The sequence below is a fragment of the Prosopis cineraria genome, unplaced genomic scaffold (assembly GCF_029017545.1).
Source record: "Prosopis cineraria cultivar Desert tree isolate PC_DT_omini unplaced genomic scaffold, ASM2901754v1 PC5, whole genome shotgun sequence".
Taxonomy (NCBI): domain Eukaryota; kingdom Viridiplantae; phylum Streptophyta; class Magnoliopsida; order Fabales; family Fabaceae; genus Prosopis; species Prosopis cineraria.
Window position 1 is genome coordinate 33,465,351 of NW_026555336.1, and position 16,115 is coordinate 33,481,465.

At 32.1% G+C, this 16,115-nt stretch overlaps 1 protein-coding gene across 1 annotated transcript; it reads left to right on the plus strand.

The window, feature by feature from the left end:
* The first annotated feature begins 10,923 nt into the window (after nt 1-10,923).
* LOC129311345 (uncharacterized) lies at nt 10,924-13,328 on the plus strand. The gene is made up of 6 exons (XM_054953588.1): nt 10,924-11,234; nt 11,347-11,442; nt 11,567-11,785; nt 12,183-12,279; nt 12,609-12,671; nt 12,776-13,328. Exons 1-6 carry the CDS (start codon nt 11,001-11,003, stop codon nt 12,967-12,969), a joined length of 903 nt encoding a protein of 300 aa, XP_054809563.1. The 5' UTR covers nt 10,924-11,000; the 3' UTR covers nt 12,970-13,328.
* The last annotated feature ends 2,787 nt before the right edge of the window (nt 13,329-16,115 follow it).

Here is a 16,115-nt window from a genome sequence, read left to right on the forward strand (position 1 = left end):
AGATACCCCTCAAACCACATAAAATAGACCAAAACTAACCTATACAATGCACCATATCATACAAAATACTTATAAATTACATTTTTAATGCTCAACCTTTTAATCTCAAAATCAGAGGGGGAGTTCTAAATCTCATAAATCAACAGTTTATCTATAATAATTGCAGAATTTTAGTAGAATTAACATTTATGATAAGAAATTCTGATTGTATTTTATTTAAAGTTTGGGAATAAATTATAATAACCTAGGAATTTAAGTAAAATTATTATTGTAATAACCCCACAATAGTAAACAACAACAACAAAATTGGTGATAAGTTATTTGATTATAATTCTATTAATTCTAGAATAGATACATCAAGAGATGATGGTGGTTTAGTAGACTTCATGTGACCTACATATTTTAAAGAGGTTCTGGGTTTGATCTTAATGAGGCTAGGAATTTTTTTCTCTTTTAGTTTTAGACTATGGTGACATTACCATAATGCCCTTCAATAAAAAAAATAGATACAAGAAACAGAGACTAAAACGCATGCTTCAATCTTCATTTCCTATTTTTGCTAACTCCTTCCATAATGATCGAGAGAGAGAGAGACAGAGAGAAGCTCTGAGTGGAAAATACCCCTCCCATCACCTTCATCTTCATTCCTCCTTTCCTTATCACTGGGGTGTGTATGTGTGTAGGAGACGTTCATCAACGGCAGCAAGGTGCTTCAAAAAAGTCACAATCTCTTCCTTTCTGTTCTTGCATTACAATTGATCTATCCTCTTCCTTACCTTTGCATCATTGCTGTGCTCATGAGTATGACAAAATTCTTAATCCTTCTCCCTTGTTCTTCCTTGTTCATGTGTCGGCCTCTTTTCCCTGGTCATGCTTAAAGCCATTCAAACCTCTCCTTCTCCTTTGTTCTTACCAAGGTGCATTACAGACCTGTTTTCTTCCTTTGATGTTGCGTCATGCCATGCCGATACAGTAGAGGGAGTTTTGACTTCTTCCCCTTTATTTCTTCTATACACTTAGCCCTTGGGGTGCCATGGTTCACCTAACTAGCAGGATGTTTATAGGAGGTGCTAGCCCCATGCAATGGCCAACTCACGTGGAACAGAGGGATGGTTATTCATGAACATGGTACTCGCGTTTGTTTTGTGGCTTCGGCTGCGCTTGGTTACTTACTCTTATAGATTGTGTAACATTTATTTTGTGATTTCAGCTGTATTTTTATTACTTATCCTCGTAGACTGTGTGCTCACGTTTGTCTTCATGGCAAGAGTCACGTTTGGTTATTTATTGTCGTGGACTGTGTGTCCATATTTGTTTAATTGTTCTGATAAGTTCTTATAATATAAATTTGATTATTTGATGATTTTACATTCCATTGGTTTTAATTAGTAAATTATTTATAATTATTTATTTTATTTATTTGCTTCCTTACAATCAAGTGATAATAATATTTGATATGATATTTTAACAGTTCAATATTTTATTTTAAAACTTTATAAAATCCTTTTATTTTTAAGTTCACTAAATTTTTATGAAGATCGTTGCCTTTTTAAATTGTATAATTTTTTCAAAATTTTCTTTTATTCATGTTTAATTATTTATTGTTGGGACTTTATTCACTAAAAAAGATATTTTGATCTCAGATGGTATAGTTAAACTTGAGACTCAAGGCATCCACTGAGGAGTTTTATTGCTGAATTGAAGCAGAAGAATTATTTTAATCAAATCATAATTTGATGAAAGTTTAAACTTTATACTTATGTTGGAGTCTAGCCTTAGGTGTTCTACGTAGACCATAGGTAGGACCCTCACATTTCTTTTAAAATTGAATATTTGATTTAATATTGTAACAATTTCTAATTACCTTATTAGTGTGTTTAACGTATTAACTTTATAGTTTCTCTGATCACGGCTTAAGGGATATGAGTTTTGTGCCCATATCTCGTGCCGATCACACCTGATTTTTGAGGTGTGACATTATCCATATGAATCACATTTACAACACAACCCTTGCTTGCACTAGTATTTTGGCTATATTATAGATATCATAATTCGCATACATACACCTTAGAGCCCAAAATACATTATATAATTCACAAACACAAAATGAAAGTAAGCTTCAATATGGATTAATCTTAGTTGGCAATATTAATCATCATATACACATACAACTCAAAAGGTAAGAGAGGCCTACTAATAGGATGTCAAATTCTCTGTCTTTAATTATTTTCCTCTATCTTGTCCTGTTGAGCTATTTCTTGAAATTTTGAAGATAACGGAGTGAGTATAACCATTAAGTAACCAAGGCTCAACTAACTCATACTAATGCATATTAATTAATTTAAATACAAGTGACAAGTTATTAAGCAATTTCAAAACACACACACACACATACATATTCAAAAGCATATCTTAACCTTTTTGTTCTCATCAATACATGCACATGAGATAGTTATCATCAACAAATTATAAAACATGCTTTCAAGAGCTTACAACCACATTCTCATTCACAATGATACATACTTATGAGATATTAATTAAATTATTTCCATTTCATAAAGAACAAGGTTTCACACATTTATTTCATTAAGGTCACAATGTAGCAACCATATGCCTTTTCTCACCATATGCATGATGAAACCTCCCTTATATTCTCCTTATTTTTTCTAACATGAAACCATGGGCTATCACATATTGAGTTCGTCTATACACTGAAACTACCTTAGCTAAAACACTTGTGAGTGGTTACCCGGCCAAGGTTTCCTAGCTCACTTATGAGTCATGGTTTTTCCCATTTCTTACATTTTGAGATGTCATTCTTTCTAGACTAGCTTCCTTATCAAATAAGTGAATAGCTAGTTAGATTTAAATCCCTTATTGAACCAATGGGATGGTCTCTCATTAAATAAGTGAGATAATATATAAACAACAATCAAAGCACACCATCAACTCGGATGGGAGCCTTATCACTTAGATTTAAATCTCTACTCCTCTACCTAGGCAAACTCTCACCTCTTAAAATCATATAATACATAGATATGCACAATTCAAAACATGCATTTACTCAATAACCAAGCATGTATCACCTTATCGTTGTACCTAATCATATACATGATAATCACATAATATAGACAATCAAATTGTTGAACTCCATGTTACTAATCTCATTGAACTCCTAATAAACATATGTACTCATGAAACTTCATTGACAATAATCATTATACTCCACTAAACACAAAATCATTGAATTTCTATAGCAATTAATCATTGAACTCTCAATAAATCACAATACAAAAATCCACTAATAATGTTTCAAAGAATTTCATATAAAAAGTCATTGAACTTGTAAAAATCAACCCAGTGAATTTTCAAACAATTCATACCAAACTTGCATTTCTTTTTATTCCACACATTTCAATGATTAATTATCAATCAATAAACTAATTAACACACAAAAGTATAAGATAGAATTTCCTTAATGATCTCAAACCTTTGAGAAGTCAAAGGTTTCACCCTCAAATACTCACTCCCAAAGCTTCCAAGAAGCTTAAATGGTGCCAACAAAATTACTTTACAAACATTTACAATATAAATCATTAATATCTATTTTTTAAAAAAATTTCACTACCAACTCGACACTTCTTCACTCTCAAGATTCATTCTTTACTCATACAAAAATTTTCATAGGGTTTCTTGGATTCCTCTAGCTCGCATTAACATTATTGAACTCTTATATAGCTATTAATGAAGCCACATTACTCTAACTAACATATTTATAGGGAAATTTTGTATATTAAATGCCCTTCAACTATCAGTTCTCATATAACCATAAATTCTAGGTCTCATTAGCTTAATCTACTCTCATTAACTCTATTTAAGTTAATGGATTCAGACTCATAGTCTGTATGGATAAAAAATTATTATTATCAACCAAACCTTAACTTCTTGTATTAAGAAAATGGATGGGGAAGGTTGATTTAGGTGTAAAAAGCTTACCTTTAATGTTTATAAGCTCCAAAATACTTCCAAAGCTCAGATTCCTTAAGCCCTAACAGAGCATTTTTGTCTCTCCTTTGTTTCTCTTTTGTTTCTTCTCTCTTTCTATTTCATTTTGCGACTGTATTTTAGCAGAAAAGTGACCATGCGTCACGGCACATGGCACAAAGAGCATCTCCCCCATGCATATCAACATACATGTGCTATGATGGCCTGATCCATAAATTGCGGTACGTGACACAGAGCCTTTCCCTTCAGATTTTCTTTCTCTTTTCATTCTCGAGGTGACCCAACTTCCTTTGGATCCATGTTTAGGGTTGAAGATAAAACCAAACATGCTTATTAGGCCTTTTTAGCCACATACCTCTCTAATAAACTTAATTAATCTAATTCAGGCTTAATTAATTCAGTTTAAAATTAAGGATGTTACATTACCTTTCACATATATTATCTCTTTTTAATATTCTTTTATAAATGGAGTATTAAATAAAACGTATTTTTAAAAGTTTATATTTTTATTTTGAAAAAGTAAAATTATAAAGTATATTTAATAACCTTATTAATAGTATGTGTTATTTTGTATAAAAGTATCTTATGAATTAGAATGGAAGTAATGCCATGTATATTTCAATCATTAATAAATATTAAATAGTAAGGAAAAACATGTACACCACAATCAAATTAACTTATTAATTCACTTCCTTTTTTTTAAATCCAAAGACAAGCTTAGCTTAATCTTTGAGTAATTTATTACAATCCACTAAAAGCAAACTAGATTGATGATCCAATACAAACAAGGCCAACCGTGAATAGAGCTGGTAATATGGGTTAACCCACCACTCGCAAGTTGGCTCGCAGAGGGTTACAGGTTTTATATGATGGGTTGGCATAATCGCATCTTACACTAGTTATATATGGGTCAACCTGCTAACCTACCAATAAAAAAATATTTTTTAATATTTTTTAATTTTAAAAATTATAAATTCATCTATTTTCAAGTTTTTTTAGTTAAAAAATCATATTTCCTTCTAAAAAATTAATTATTCAAGCAATAATAAAACTCCTAAATCATTTAAAAAAATACAATATAAATTAAAAATACAATGCAATCAAAAAATGTAATTAAACATAATATGTCACAAAATTTCTTCTAATCAATCATAATGTTAGAAGCTTTATTAATAACATTAACTTGAGTAGATTTCTCCAAAGTTTCATTGCTACAAACAAAAAATAAACCATAATTAAATATGAAAATATAATTAATATTTAGAAGTCTATAAGGTAAATGAGAAAATATAAATATTAGATTACCAAGCCATGGAAAACTAAGAATCCAATTCCGAGTACAAATAAGAGCTTCAATATTATCAAAAAGAAGGCTACTTTGATATTTTATGGGAACTCTCAATCCAATGCTAAAAGCATATTCACTAGCCACTGTAGTGATTGGGATGTTAAGAATATCACATGTCATCCTTGAAAGATGAGGAATTTGAGTCGAGTTAGTCCTCCAATATTCCAACATATTTAATTTTTTTAAGTTAGGATCAAGAGTTGCTTCTTTCAAGTAATAGTCTTTAATTCAAACTTTTCTATGGATGCAATATCTTGGTTCTTATAAGTAAGATAATTTTGGAACATAAAATTAAATCATTAAGCATCACTAAAGTTGTCAATCCAAATAACATTAAAAGAACACATTTAAATATGAAAATATTTAAAACTTACAGCAAAAGCATCCATGCAATTATCTTCCTCTGATCCTAACAAATCAAGAGTAGATTGATATGATGATGATAACGATGATCCCAATGTATTAGAACTTAATGCACCTTCTCCTTTAATACCACTACTAGTAGCTGAAGACAATGATGATCCCATATCTTTATAATCATTAAACAAATAATATAACTTGCTCCTAATATATTCAATTTTTTCATTACAATGTATTAGATCAAGTTTTGAGTAAGAATATTTTACTATATATAAAACTTCATCCTTGGATCAAGAATAATCTTAAGAGCAAGAATGACATAGTAATCACTCCAATATTTATCAAACTTGACAAGCATTCTAGAAGCCATATCTCTAATCACATATTCAACATTACCCAAATTTTCGTTTAACGATGACTCAATATTTAAAATTTGCATAAAATACATGTTAGAAGTTGGATATGATAACCCAAAAATCTACTTTGTTATCACTACAAATGACTTCAAGAATTTGCGCAGCTCTTCCACCCTAGAACACTCTTTACTTGTAAGAGAATATTTAAAACTGGTATCATGTAAAGCTAAACTAACAAAAGCACGACAATATTTAAGTGCATTTTCAAGCATTGCATGTGTTGAGTTCCATCTAGTTGGGACATCTAACCTCAAGCTCATAGAAATATCATCCCCTCCATCTTGAACATATTTTTTAAATTAATCATCCTTGCCTTTAATGCCTTTACGTATTTAATGCTCTCCTTGATCTTATATACTGCATCAGTTGCTACTTTCAAGCCTTCTTGAACTATGAGATTCAAGATGTGAGCACAACATCTCAAATGAAAAAATATTAAGCTATTTTGAAAGTTCAACACATCTTTCAATATATCTTGCATATTGTCATTGGTTGAATCATTGTCCAGAGTGATAGAAAACACTTTCTTCTCAATCCTCCCAATCTATTAAACATTCATGCATTTTTTTAGCTAGTTTAGCCCTAGAGTATAGAGGATCTATCTTTGTAAACACAAGAATTTTGCTATTAAGTTTCCATTTCTCATCAATAAAATGTGCAGTTAAGCAAAGTTTCCCTTCAGAAGTTATAGCAATCCAACAATCAGAAGTCAAGCATATTCTACTAGGACTATTTGCTATACTCTTTTTAATGACATTAAAAATTCCAAACATCCACCACAACAATTTTTCTTGTAATAAGTTTAAAATCAAGATTCAAATATTTGTGCAATTCCCTAACCTGTTCATATCCAACTAAGAATAGGGGAGATCATGTTGAATCATAGCCATATAAATTATTTCTCAAACTTTGTTGTGATCAATTTATCTAGCTAAGCTTCCCAACTTAATCTATTATACTAGTTTCATGATATTTTAGAAGTGATAAACACATGACGCCAAAGGGTTGAAGTGCCTTAATCCTTACCACCAATAACAAATGGCTTTCCACAACTATTGCATGTAGCCTTCTCTTTGCCATCTACTAGACCAATTTTAGTATAATACTTCCATGCTTCATATGTACAAAGTTTTTATTTTAGCTTTTTAATTTGAATTATCTTGCACATAAGAGTCAGATTCAGTAGGTGCTAGTTTTTCCACATTAGCTTGATTATTTGTAGCACTAGTAAAAGCCATCCTATAACATATAATTAATTCACAAAAAATTAAATGAGTATAGGCACTAAGAAACATACACAAAAGCTAATGTGAGGAAACATACACAGATTTGGTTAGTGAACAAACAAATCAAACACAATGCAAATGAAAGAGGCTAAAGGAAAAACTTCTATGCAAAACAAAACAAACCCCAACAAAAAGGTAGGTATTAAGATTTAAGGCAAAGAAAAAAGAAACTTTATATACAATTCAAGACCCTATTTACTATTGTGTTGAGTGAAAACAAGCTATCTTTATTGTATACTTGTGATGAGTCTTAGAATTCCAATTCACTATAATTAATTCACAGCTTGATCTCTCTAACGAAGTTATACACAGATACAGAAGAACATTTAGTTCCATATAAACAATTGTAAGCACTAATAAAGCAATTCATTAATATCGTGACAGGAATAACTTAGTTCAAACTTGGTATTCTTTTAAATAAGAGAGGTAGAGCTGTCACTCAAATAGCTTCTTGTTTAAAACAAAAAGTTCGCTTTTATAACTTATGGTAGCCTATAGTTTAAATTTACTTTCAAGTCATGTGTATGTGTGTCAACAACAGCTTAAAAGAGAAAAGAATAATGAAAGCAAAAAATTATAAGAGTGACAAGAAGAGGAATTCATGGTAAAAAAAAAAGAAAGAAAAAGGATGAAAAAAAAAACAAAAGATAGGGAGAGAAGATCAAGAAGTTTGGTGTTCAGTGATAAATGGAAGGAATTAGGTGGGTTGAATTAAATGAAGAATTTGGATTTACAGTTTTTAAAATTAGCAAAGTCTGGTATATATATTTCAGCAAGAAGCTCATCCCTGCATAATTAACCAAACCCATAATTGTATATACAGATTCAATTCCTTGTAAATGTAAAAGTCGATAAAGATAGATATATCAGCTTTAAGTTTGGCCTAATAACTTCATCACTTTCTCTCACCCCTTTAAGGCTTCCTTTCCATATCATGACTCTCTCACACACATAAACTGTGGTCAATCTTATCATCTAATCACAGCAAGCGTGTGTATTAAGTAATTATAGACATTCACATATCAAGCTTTGATATGAAATGAAATGTATTATTAATGAAACTCAGCTAGTTCCACATATAAAGCACATGTGAACATTACGAGAAAATTACAAACATGAGCTTGGAAAACCCAACAAACTTACAAACCAAAAGTGAGCAAGAACAAAAAAACAGTAAGCTAAAACATAAAAATAATAACAACAATAGTAACAAAATCATAATCAATGTGGTAAGAAAAGACAATATCATATCTTGAAGCCCAAAACAAAATCAAGTATATGATTTAACCCAAGCCACTGAACTTGCACAACATTTCTCTACCACTCATACCAACCAACCCTTTTTAGCTTTGAAGTTAGAAATTAAATATGTTACAAGTTAGAAAGGATCAACATTTCCTGGTGGGTTCTTGTACAACTTTACTCAATTATTTGCATATTGAGAACGAAGAATTAATCAAATCATAGTGTAAGAAACAAGATGAGGGGACAAACCTGAGCACAAGCAAGACAGCGAGCATAAGATTCAATTAATGAGGAGCTCGAGTAGAAGAGTTGAGCTAAGGGGGGATCGAGAGATTCTGAACTCTAAGTTAAGCTGAGGTGAGCAGATTCAGAAGAAAGCGATGGCCAGAGTGGAGAGCTAAATGACTTTGGGTTTCCTTAACAAGCAGATTATGCAATAGACAGATGAACGAGCAAGTGAGATGCTGAACGACTGAACGAGCAAGCGAGAAGGAAGCAAGCAAGATCTATGAATTGAGAAGTTGAGCGACTAATGGACTGAGCAACTGTGACATTGATAGATTGAGGTACAGAGCAATCGACAAGCAAGGGCAAAGAGCTTGTGAGACTAATGAAGGCATAGAGCAATCGAGCAAGCGAGGGGCCAAGGGCAGAGCCTTTGTGATTTAAAACCATTTGTGAAAAAATGCTGCAGAGGGCTTGTCTTCAAAAGATAGTCTTATGTCCTTTAAAAAAATAATAATAATAAGCGAGTTAGCCTGCTGTGAGTTTAGATTATGTGACCTGGATTTAAATGAGCCCGTTTTTTTAACTTAGCCCGCCATAATTTTTCAGGTTGACAGCTTAAGCTCATATTATCAGCTTTAACCATGAATTGCTTCCTTAATAAGGTGATCTGCCACAGTATTAACTTCATGATAAATGTGCCTCTTGATAACCTCCCAATCTTGCCTCAGCAGACTTTAAATCTCCTTGATCAGACTTCATTCATGATGCTCGTGAGTTGAATCTCTTGTCACAGCCTTGAGTGCATTAGGCGAATCAGACTCTAAAATAATTAAGCCTTCGACTACCCATGTCCCATGCAACTTTGAGGCCTATCATCATTGCCCACAGCTTAGAAGCAAGGTACGTAAAATTGGACCGGTTATTAAACTGATCATGACATTGGGTCACGGGTTAGTGGTTCAACCAGGTTGAATCGAGGGTTGAACTGATGACAAATCGATCATGATTAAAATAATACAATTTAAATAAAAAGACATTAATTATAAAAACATTCAACCAAATTCAACCACTCAAAAGTCTAACAATAATAAAATACAACACTTTAAATATCTATCCTTATAATTACAACCCTTCAATCTTAAAAGTCTAGAGAAGAGATGAAGACAGAGCTGGAGAAGAGGCGGAGACTGAGCTGGAGAAGAGACGGAGACAGCAGAGACGGAGATAGAGCTGGAGAAGAGACGGAGAGTTGCAGACTGAGCTGGAGAAGAGATGGAGATAGCAGAGACAAAGATAGAGCTGGAGCCTAGAGAAGAGACGAAGATTGAGCTGAAGAAGAGACGCCAATTAAGTTAGGGCGAGAGAGGAGAGACACAGACGAAAGGCCAAACCGAATGCTATCTAGAAATCTGGATTGGACTTAGCGTGCTTTGCCTCTAATTTTTTATTTTTTGACTTCAGTTTTACTTTTTTGGTTATCTTATTTTCAAACTCAGTGCTCTAGAAAATAAAATAAAAATTCTCCAAAATGACGTCATTTTGGGGTTCTGTCTGAAAAAATAATAACCCAATTAACCCAGTCAACCCAATCGGGTTATCCGGGTTATACTGGGTTACACCGGTTCATTCCTTCACTGATTTAGGAGTAAACTCAGACCGAATAAGGAATTGAGTCATTGGTTTTTGGATTGACCCGATCGATTCGATTTGAATTTCAATACCATGCTCAGAAGCGAGGCTATCTTCTCCCATATGACCAAACGTAAATCCTGCCACCATCACTTCATTGCTATCCGTCATCACGCCCCCCACAGCCTCCTCTATTCAGCAAGTTCATTTCCTCGAGCAAGTTCATTCTTGTGGATAAGAATGTGACGAAGTCTTGAGTTACACGTGTAAGCATCTAGCAGGTACATAAGTTGGACGGACCAGATTTCCTTGACTCCTTTCCATGCAGTCAAATACAGGCAATCCCAATTCTTACGAAAGAAGCAAACTTGGCCTTGTAATGTCTTTTTTTTTTTTTTTTAATTGCCAGTTGGCCTTGTAATGTCGATTATATAGAACGGTGAGAATTTCAGCGCCATTGACGCTGTAGGCACTGCCTCCACAATGGTACTGTCTTCCTCTCCCTTCGTTGGACTTTCACGTCCCCCATCTCAGTCCTTCGTCAAAGCTAATTACTTGGTCTGTTCGCTTTCTAATCGGGTCGGCCCGGACTCGTTGGAGCCTGTCAAATCATGCTTCTGTTGCGGAAGAAGGAACTTCCTTGAATCTGCATCACTGGCAGCTACTCTCTTCCCAATTCGCCCCACAACCGCTGCTGTTCCTCGTTCTAATTACACGGTAATTGCAAGTATTCGAGAAAGTTACTACACAGATAAGATAATTGAAAAGGGACAGTCTTGTGGCTTGAGTTCATACTAATACTGGGCTAGTTGGATGGATATTTTTGTAGGATATTCTTAACGAGTTTCGTCCACCCAAGCCTGGTTGGTACGAGGAGCTGTATGCATCAATTCTGAACACTACCACTAAATCTTATGAAGCTGAGGTTCATCTTTTATTTTTCTGGGGTTCGGATTCATGTTGATGAATATTTGTGCTTCATTTTAATGTTTTGAGTTATTAGTTGCATCGGTCCGATTTGAGATTTGTTTGTTTGTTTGTTTGCTTAGGTTTCGCGTTGCAAGTTAGAAATCTTCAGCAATTTCAGGGACAAGGCGTGGAAAATTGTGGAGATTGGAATTGGTACAGGAGCTAATTTCAGCTACTATGCTAGTAATCCCGATGTTGAGGTTGTTGGCATTGATCCGAACCAAAAGATGGAAAAGTATGCTCGGTCCTCGGCAGAATCTGCTGGCTTGCCACCTTCCAATTTTGAGTTTATACATGCTGTATGCATAATATTCTGTTCTTCCTACTTTATTACATCTTTCTAACAACAGGAAGAGATGAAAATGCTGTAAAAAGGATGATGTTGATGATGATGGAGATGGCCATGAGTTTTAAGGTTGAAAATTGCTTTTGGATTCGACTAAAAGCAGCTAGATGAAATTATAATTAAATGTTTGTAGTTGACTGCTGTTATATATTGTCACAGTACTGAATTTGAAGCTGATAAAGCCTTGGAGTTGTTCCTATATTGTGAAGGCTTTTTCATGTAGTTCCTTTTCTACTAGTGATGTACTTAATGTCCTGGCATATGCTATTGTTTTCTTCAGCTTATTACCTGGTAGTTCCTAGCACCTGTAGTATTATCTTTGAAGCTTTCAAGTTGTTGGCTATATTCAGGTTGGGGAGATTATGCCATTAGATGATGCTTCTGTGGATGCAGTGGTTTCAACGCTTGTCTTGTGTTCTGTTAAAGATGTTTCTAAGACACTTCAAGGTAGTCAAATTTGTTCGGTCCTTCTTTTTATTTTTTCCCCCTATATTTTTTCGCCCCTCTTAGAATTTGAACTGCATAGCGGCCCTTATCATCACTGTTAAGGAGCAGATATATGCTGAATTTAAAATTGTGTATCATGGTTGAAAAGCTTGTGCTACATGGCTCTCAACTAATTTGTGTGATTATCATGCTTCTCCGGATGTACATCAGAAGGGAACCCAACTTTAATCCTAAACATGATAGATTCTTATCCTTTTAATTTTTTTATTGATCATGCACGAGTTTATAATCCAAGTGCATCATCTGAATAATTACATCTCTCCATGTAGAAATCAAAAGAGTGCTGCGACCAGGCGGGTTGTTTGTATTTGTGGAACATGTTGGAGCAAAAGGTGCATATAGAATTATCCAGTTCACTTTTGAAATCGAATGCTGTGGTTTTGGGAAGTAGCTTGATTTTGTTTGTATTCTTACTTCTGTTTGAATGGAGGTGCAGAGGGAACAGTTCTCAGATTTATCCAGGGATTTCTAGATCCTCTTCAACAGACACTTGCAGATGGGTGTCACCTTTGTAGGGACACAGGAGGCTTTATATCAGAAGCTGGATTTTCAAGAGTTGAGCTCAACACAGCTTCTCTGAAAATTGCTGCACTTATAAACCCCTTTGTATATGGATTGGCTTACAAGTAGCTTCAAAAGATTCTCTCCTGCCTTGCTGTGGACCTACTTTGATATATGAATGTGTTCTTATGTATATGTACATAGTTGCCTCTGAATTACCAACCAAGCAACGAGAACTTTAACATGTTATTTCTCCCGTTAGAAGTTGATGTTGGAGGAGCAATATTGCAAGCTGACATTATTGTCTTGTGCAGAGTGTGGTTCATTATCCCTGGCAGGTTTGAAAGGAAGACATAATTAACTATGGAAAGTGGTTTTTGGTTTTTTATTATCATGTAGAACAATTGAACGCGTGTGCTTGTTTATAGTGAACAAAGGAACAGGACAAGGCATGAACTGCATCTGAATACATACTACATTCTACATAAGATTCTGCCTTTTGCGTCTCGCTGTTTTGATAGAGATTACAGTAGAAAAATTTTATATGAATTTTTTTATATCAACTTCTGTAATTTAAACATATAATAAATATCTGATGAAATATGATTATCACGTAGTTGTTGTAGTTCAACATCACATGAGTTGATATTTCAATCAAAAACAAGTTGTGTGAAGGTTTTTTTCCCATTATGTTTACTGTTGGTTGGCTGATATTCAACTTAACAAGCATTTACTTGAATAATAACTTAGGCAGAATTTCATTGTAGAACCATTGAAGGGACATTATATCAAATTTGAATCAAAGAAATCTGAAAATTTACTGCAAGACCAAGGGATTAAATTAAAAATATGTTTTGAAGGGAAATGACCATAACGCCTTTTATTAATTATTAACGTTACTTTTTTATTTTATTAATATTATTTGTTAATTCACTAATAATACTTGTTTATTCAATAGCAAAACTTGTTGACATTACCCTCTATATATTCAATCATGGTGACTTGTTAAAACTTTAACTTAACTTATTATCTTACTAATAGTGCTTGCTGATTTATTACCAAAGCTTGTTGATAGTATCCTCTACATATTCAGTTTTGATAAGTTCTTTAAATCCTAACTTAATTTATTAATTCACTAATACTATTCATTAATTCATTAATGCTACTTGTTAAAACTATAAAAAGGCATTATGGTCATTTCTCTTTAAAGCATATTTCAATTTAGTTCCTTGGTCATGCAGTGAGCTTTTGATATTCTTTGATCCTGACTTGATAAAATGTCTCGTCCATGTTCGGGTAATGAAATTCTCCCAATAACTTACTAAAGTGAATGCAAAACATGGCAAAGCCATTTTTGCTTTTGTTGGCGGATTTCATGTCATGCCTCAACAAATTTGTCATTGTCATTTTATTTGCCTTTTTTGTTATATACAATTATTCATTATTTATGGACTGAGCCAGGCAGGACAACATTGAAAGTAAAACTCTCTTAATAAGTATTTGACACAGCTATATGTCTAGGTCTCGAACTTAAATAATTGATTAAGTTAGCACAACTTCTCATTAGTTGAGCTACGTACTTATTGATTTATTTGCTTATTTATTACTAATGCAAAACATATGAATTAATGACTTTTCTTTGAAATAAAATACTTGTCTTCAACACAATACATGTCCTGTAAGAAAAAAATTTGATATTTACAATGATTCTGAATAGATAATATTTGGATTTAGATTTAGATTTTAAATTTGATACCTTGCATTTGAAATCCATACATTTAAATTTTTTTTATTTCGATAGTTTAAAAAATTTCAAATAAAAAAGAAAGATGAATTGAGATTTACAATGAAAAAGAACAAGAAAATGATAAGTTTATTTTTATTTTTCAATCGATAAGAAATGTGAAGATGTCAAAAGTAAAAACATAAAGAGGATAAAATATTTAAAATGGTTGAAATATCAAATGAATAGAGTATTAATAAAATTTAAAATTATAAAAAAATTATAATTTAAATCTAAATTTTTGTGTATCTAGATAAAAGATTTGATCCAAGTCTAAATTCAAGGTCAAATCTGTATCAACATTGATATTCTTCCTTTATATTATATGATTTTGTATTCTTATATTTTTTTCGTCAAAATGTTTCTAAATGACTTAAAATTTTTTTTAAAATATTTTAATTTATTATTATAGATATATTTTCATTATTTGTTTAAAACTCAAGACATCCGTACATATTTTCTAACTTATTGAATATATATATTCTTGTATATTGAATGTATGATACATATTTTCTTGTAGATGTACTCTAAAATTTTAAAAAATTACCGTCTTCAATTTAACATGTATCCATATCAATGTCTCATATTAAAAAATATAAACATTGCTAATTCCTTTTAACATGCCTTTTAAATTAAAAAATTATGACATGCAAATGACCTATTCCATTCTGGATCTAATTTTAGAATTCTTCAATTTTGCAATGAGAATCAATTTGGATTGTTCAAATTTAATAAATTTTATTTTTATATTTTTAATAAATTATTGTTTTAATAGGTACAGAATTAAAAATAAAGATAATCTTATAATTGTGAATCTATTAAAAATATTTTTTATATTTGATTTATGTGCTCATCATGATAATAAGATATGAGTCATCTAAAACCGATTTTAACATTTAAATTTAAAATTTTTAACATGTAACTTTTTACATGGATTCTTGGATTTTTTAAGTTCTGACCTTTTTTTTCACAAAATGGAGTTCTGACCTTTTTACAATTAACTTTCTAATATCTTTGGTATTTAATTTTTTAATTTTGTTTAACATGGAAGTGGACCGCCGTTTTCCAATTGTCGGTACATCAAAGATGGGAAGGTATATTAATGAAGGGCATTATTTAGTAAAATAGTTTCAAAAAGCTGACATGTTTTTTCCAAATTTATGAGTAAAACCTATTATGTTCTTGGGTAAAAGAATTTCACAATATCCATTATTTTTTTAAAAAATATGTATAAGTCTTGTGGAAACAACTTATTTAAAAATAAGTCTTTTAAAATTTAAAAACTACAATCAAGTTCTTTGAGACCTGAATATAATTTAAAATTGGAGTGAAAATACATTGCTACCTCTTAAAGATAGATAGTAAACTCAAATTGTATTTACCATTCACAATTTGTGAGTAAAGCTTCTTAATTCACAAATTCTATTTCATGTTTTATAAAAAGTAAGCTAAAATTATATTTACATTCACTTACAATTGTAACTTCACAACT

Excerpts from the sequence above, each read along its gene's own strand:
- LOC129311345 (XM_054953588.1), top strand. The coding sequence starts at position 11,001 with ATGGTACTGTCTTCCTCTCCCTTCGTTGGACTTTCACGTCCCCCATCT. Across the intron at positions 11,235-11,346 it reads TTCCTCGTTCTAATTACACG|GATATTCTTAACGAGTTTCG; the intron begins GTAATTGCAAGT and ends ATATTTTTGTAG. Across the intron at positions 11,786-12,182 it reads ATTTTGAGTTTATACATGCT|GTTGGGGAGATTATGCCATT; the intron begins GTATGCATAATA and ends GGCTATATTCAG.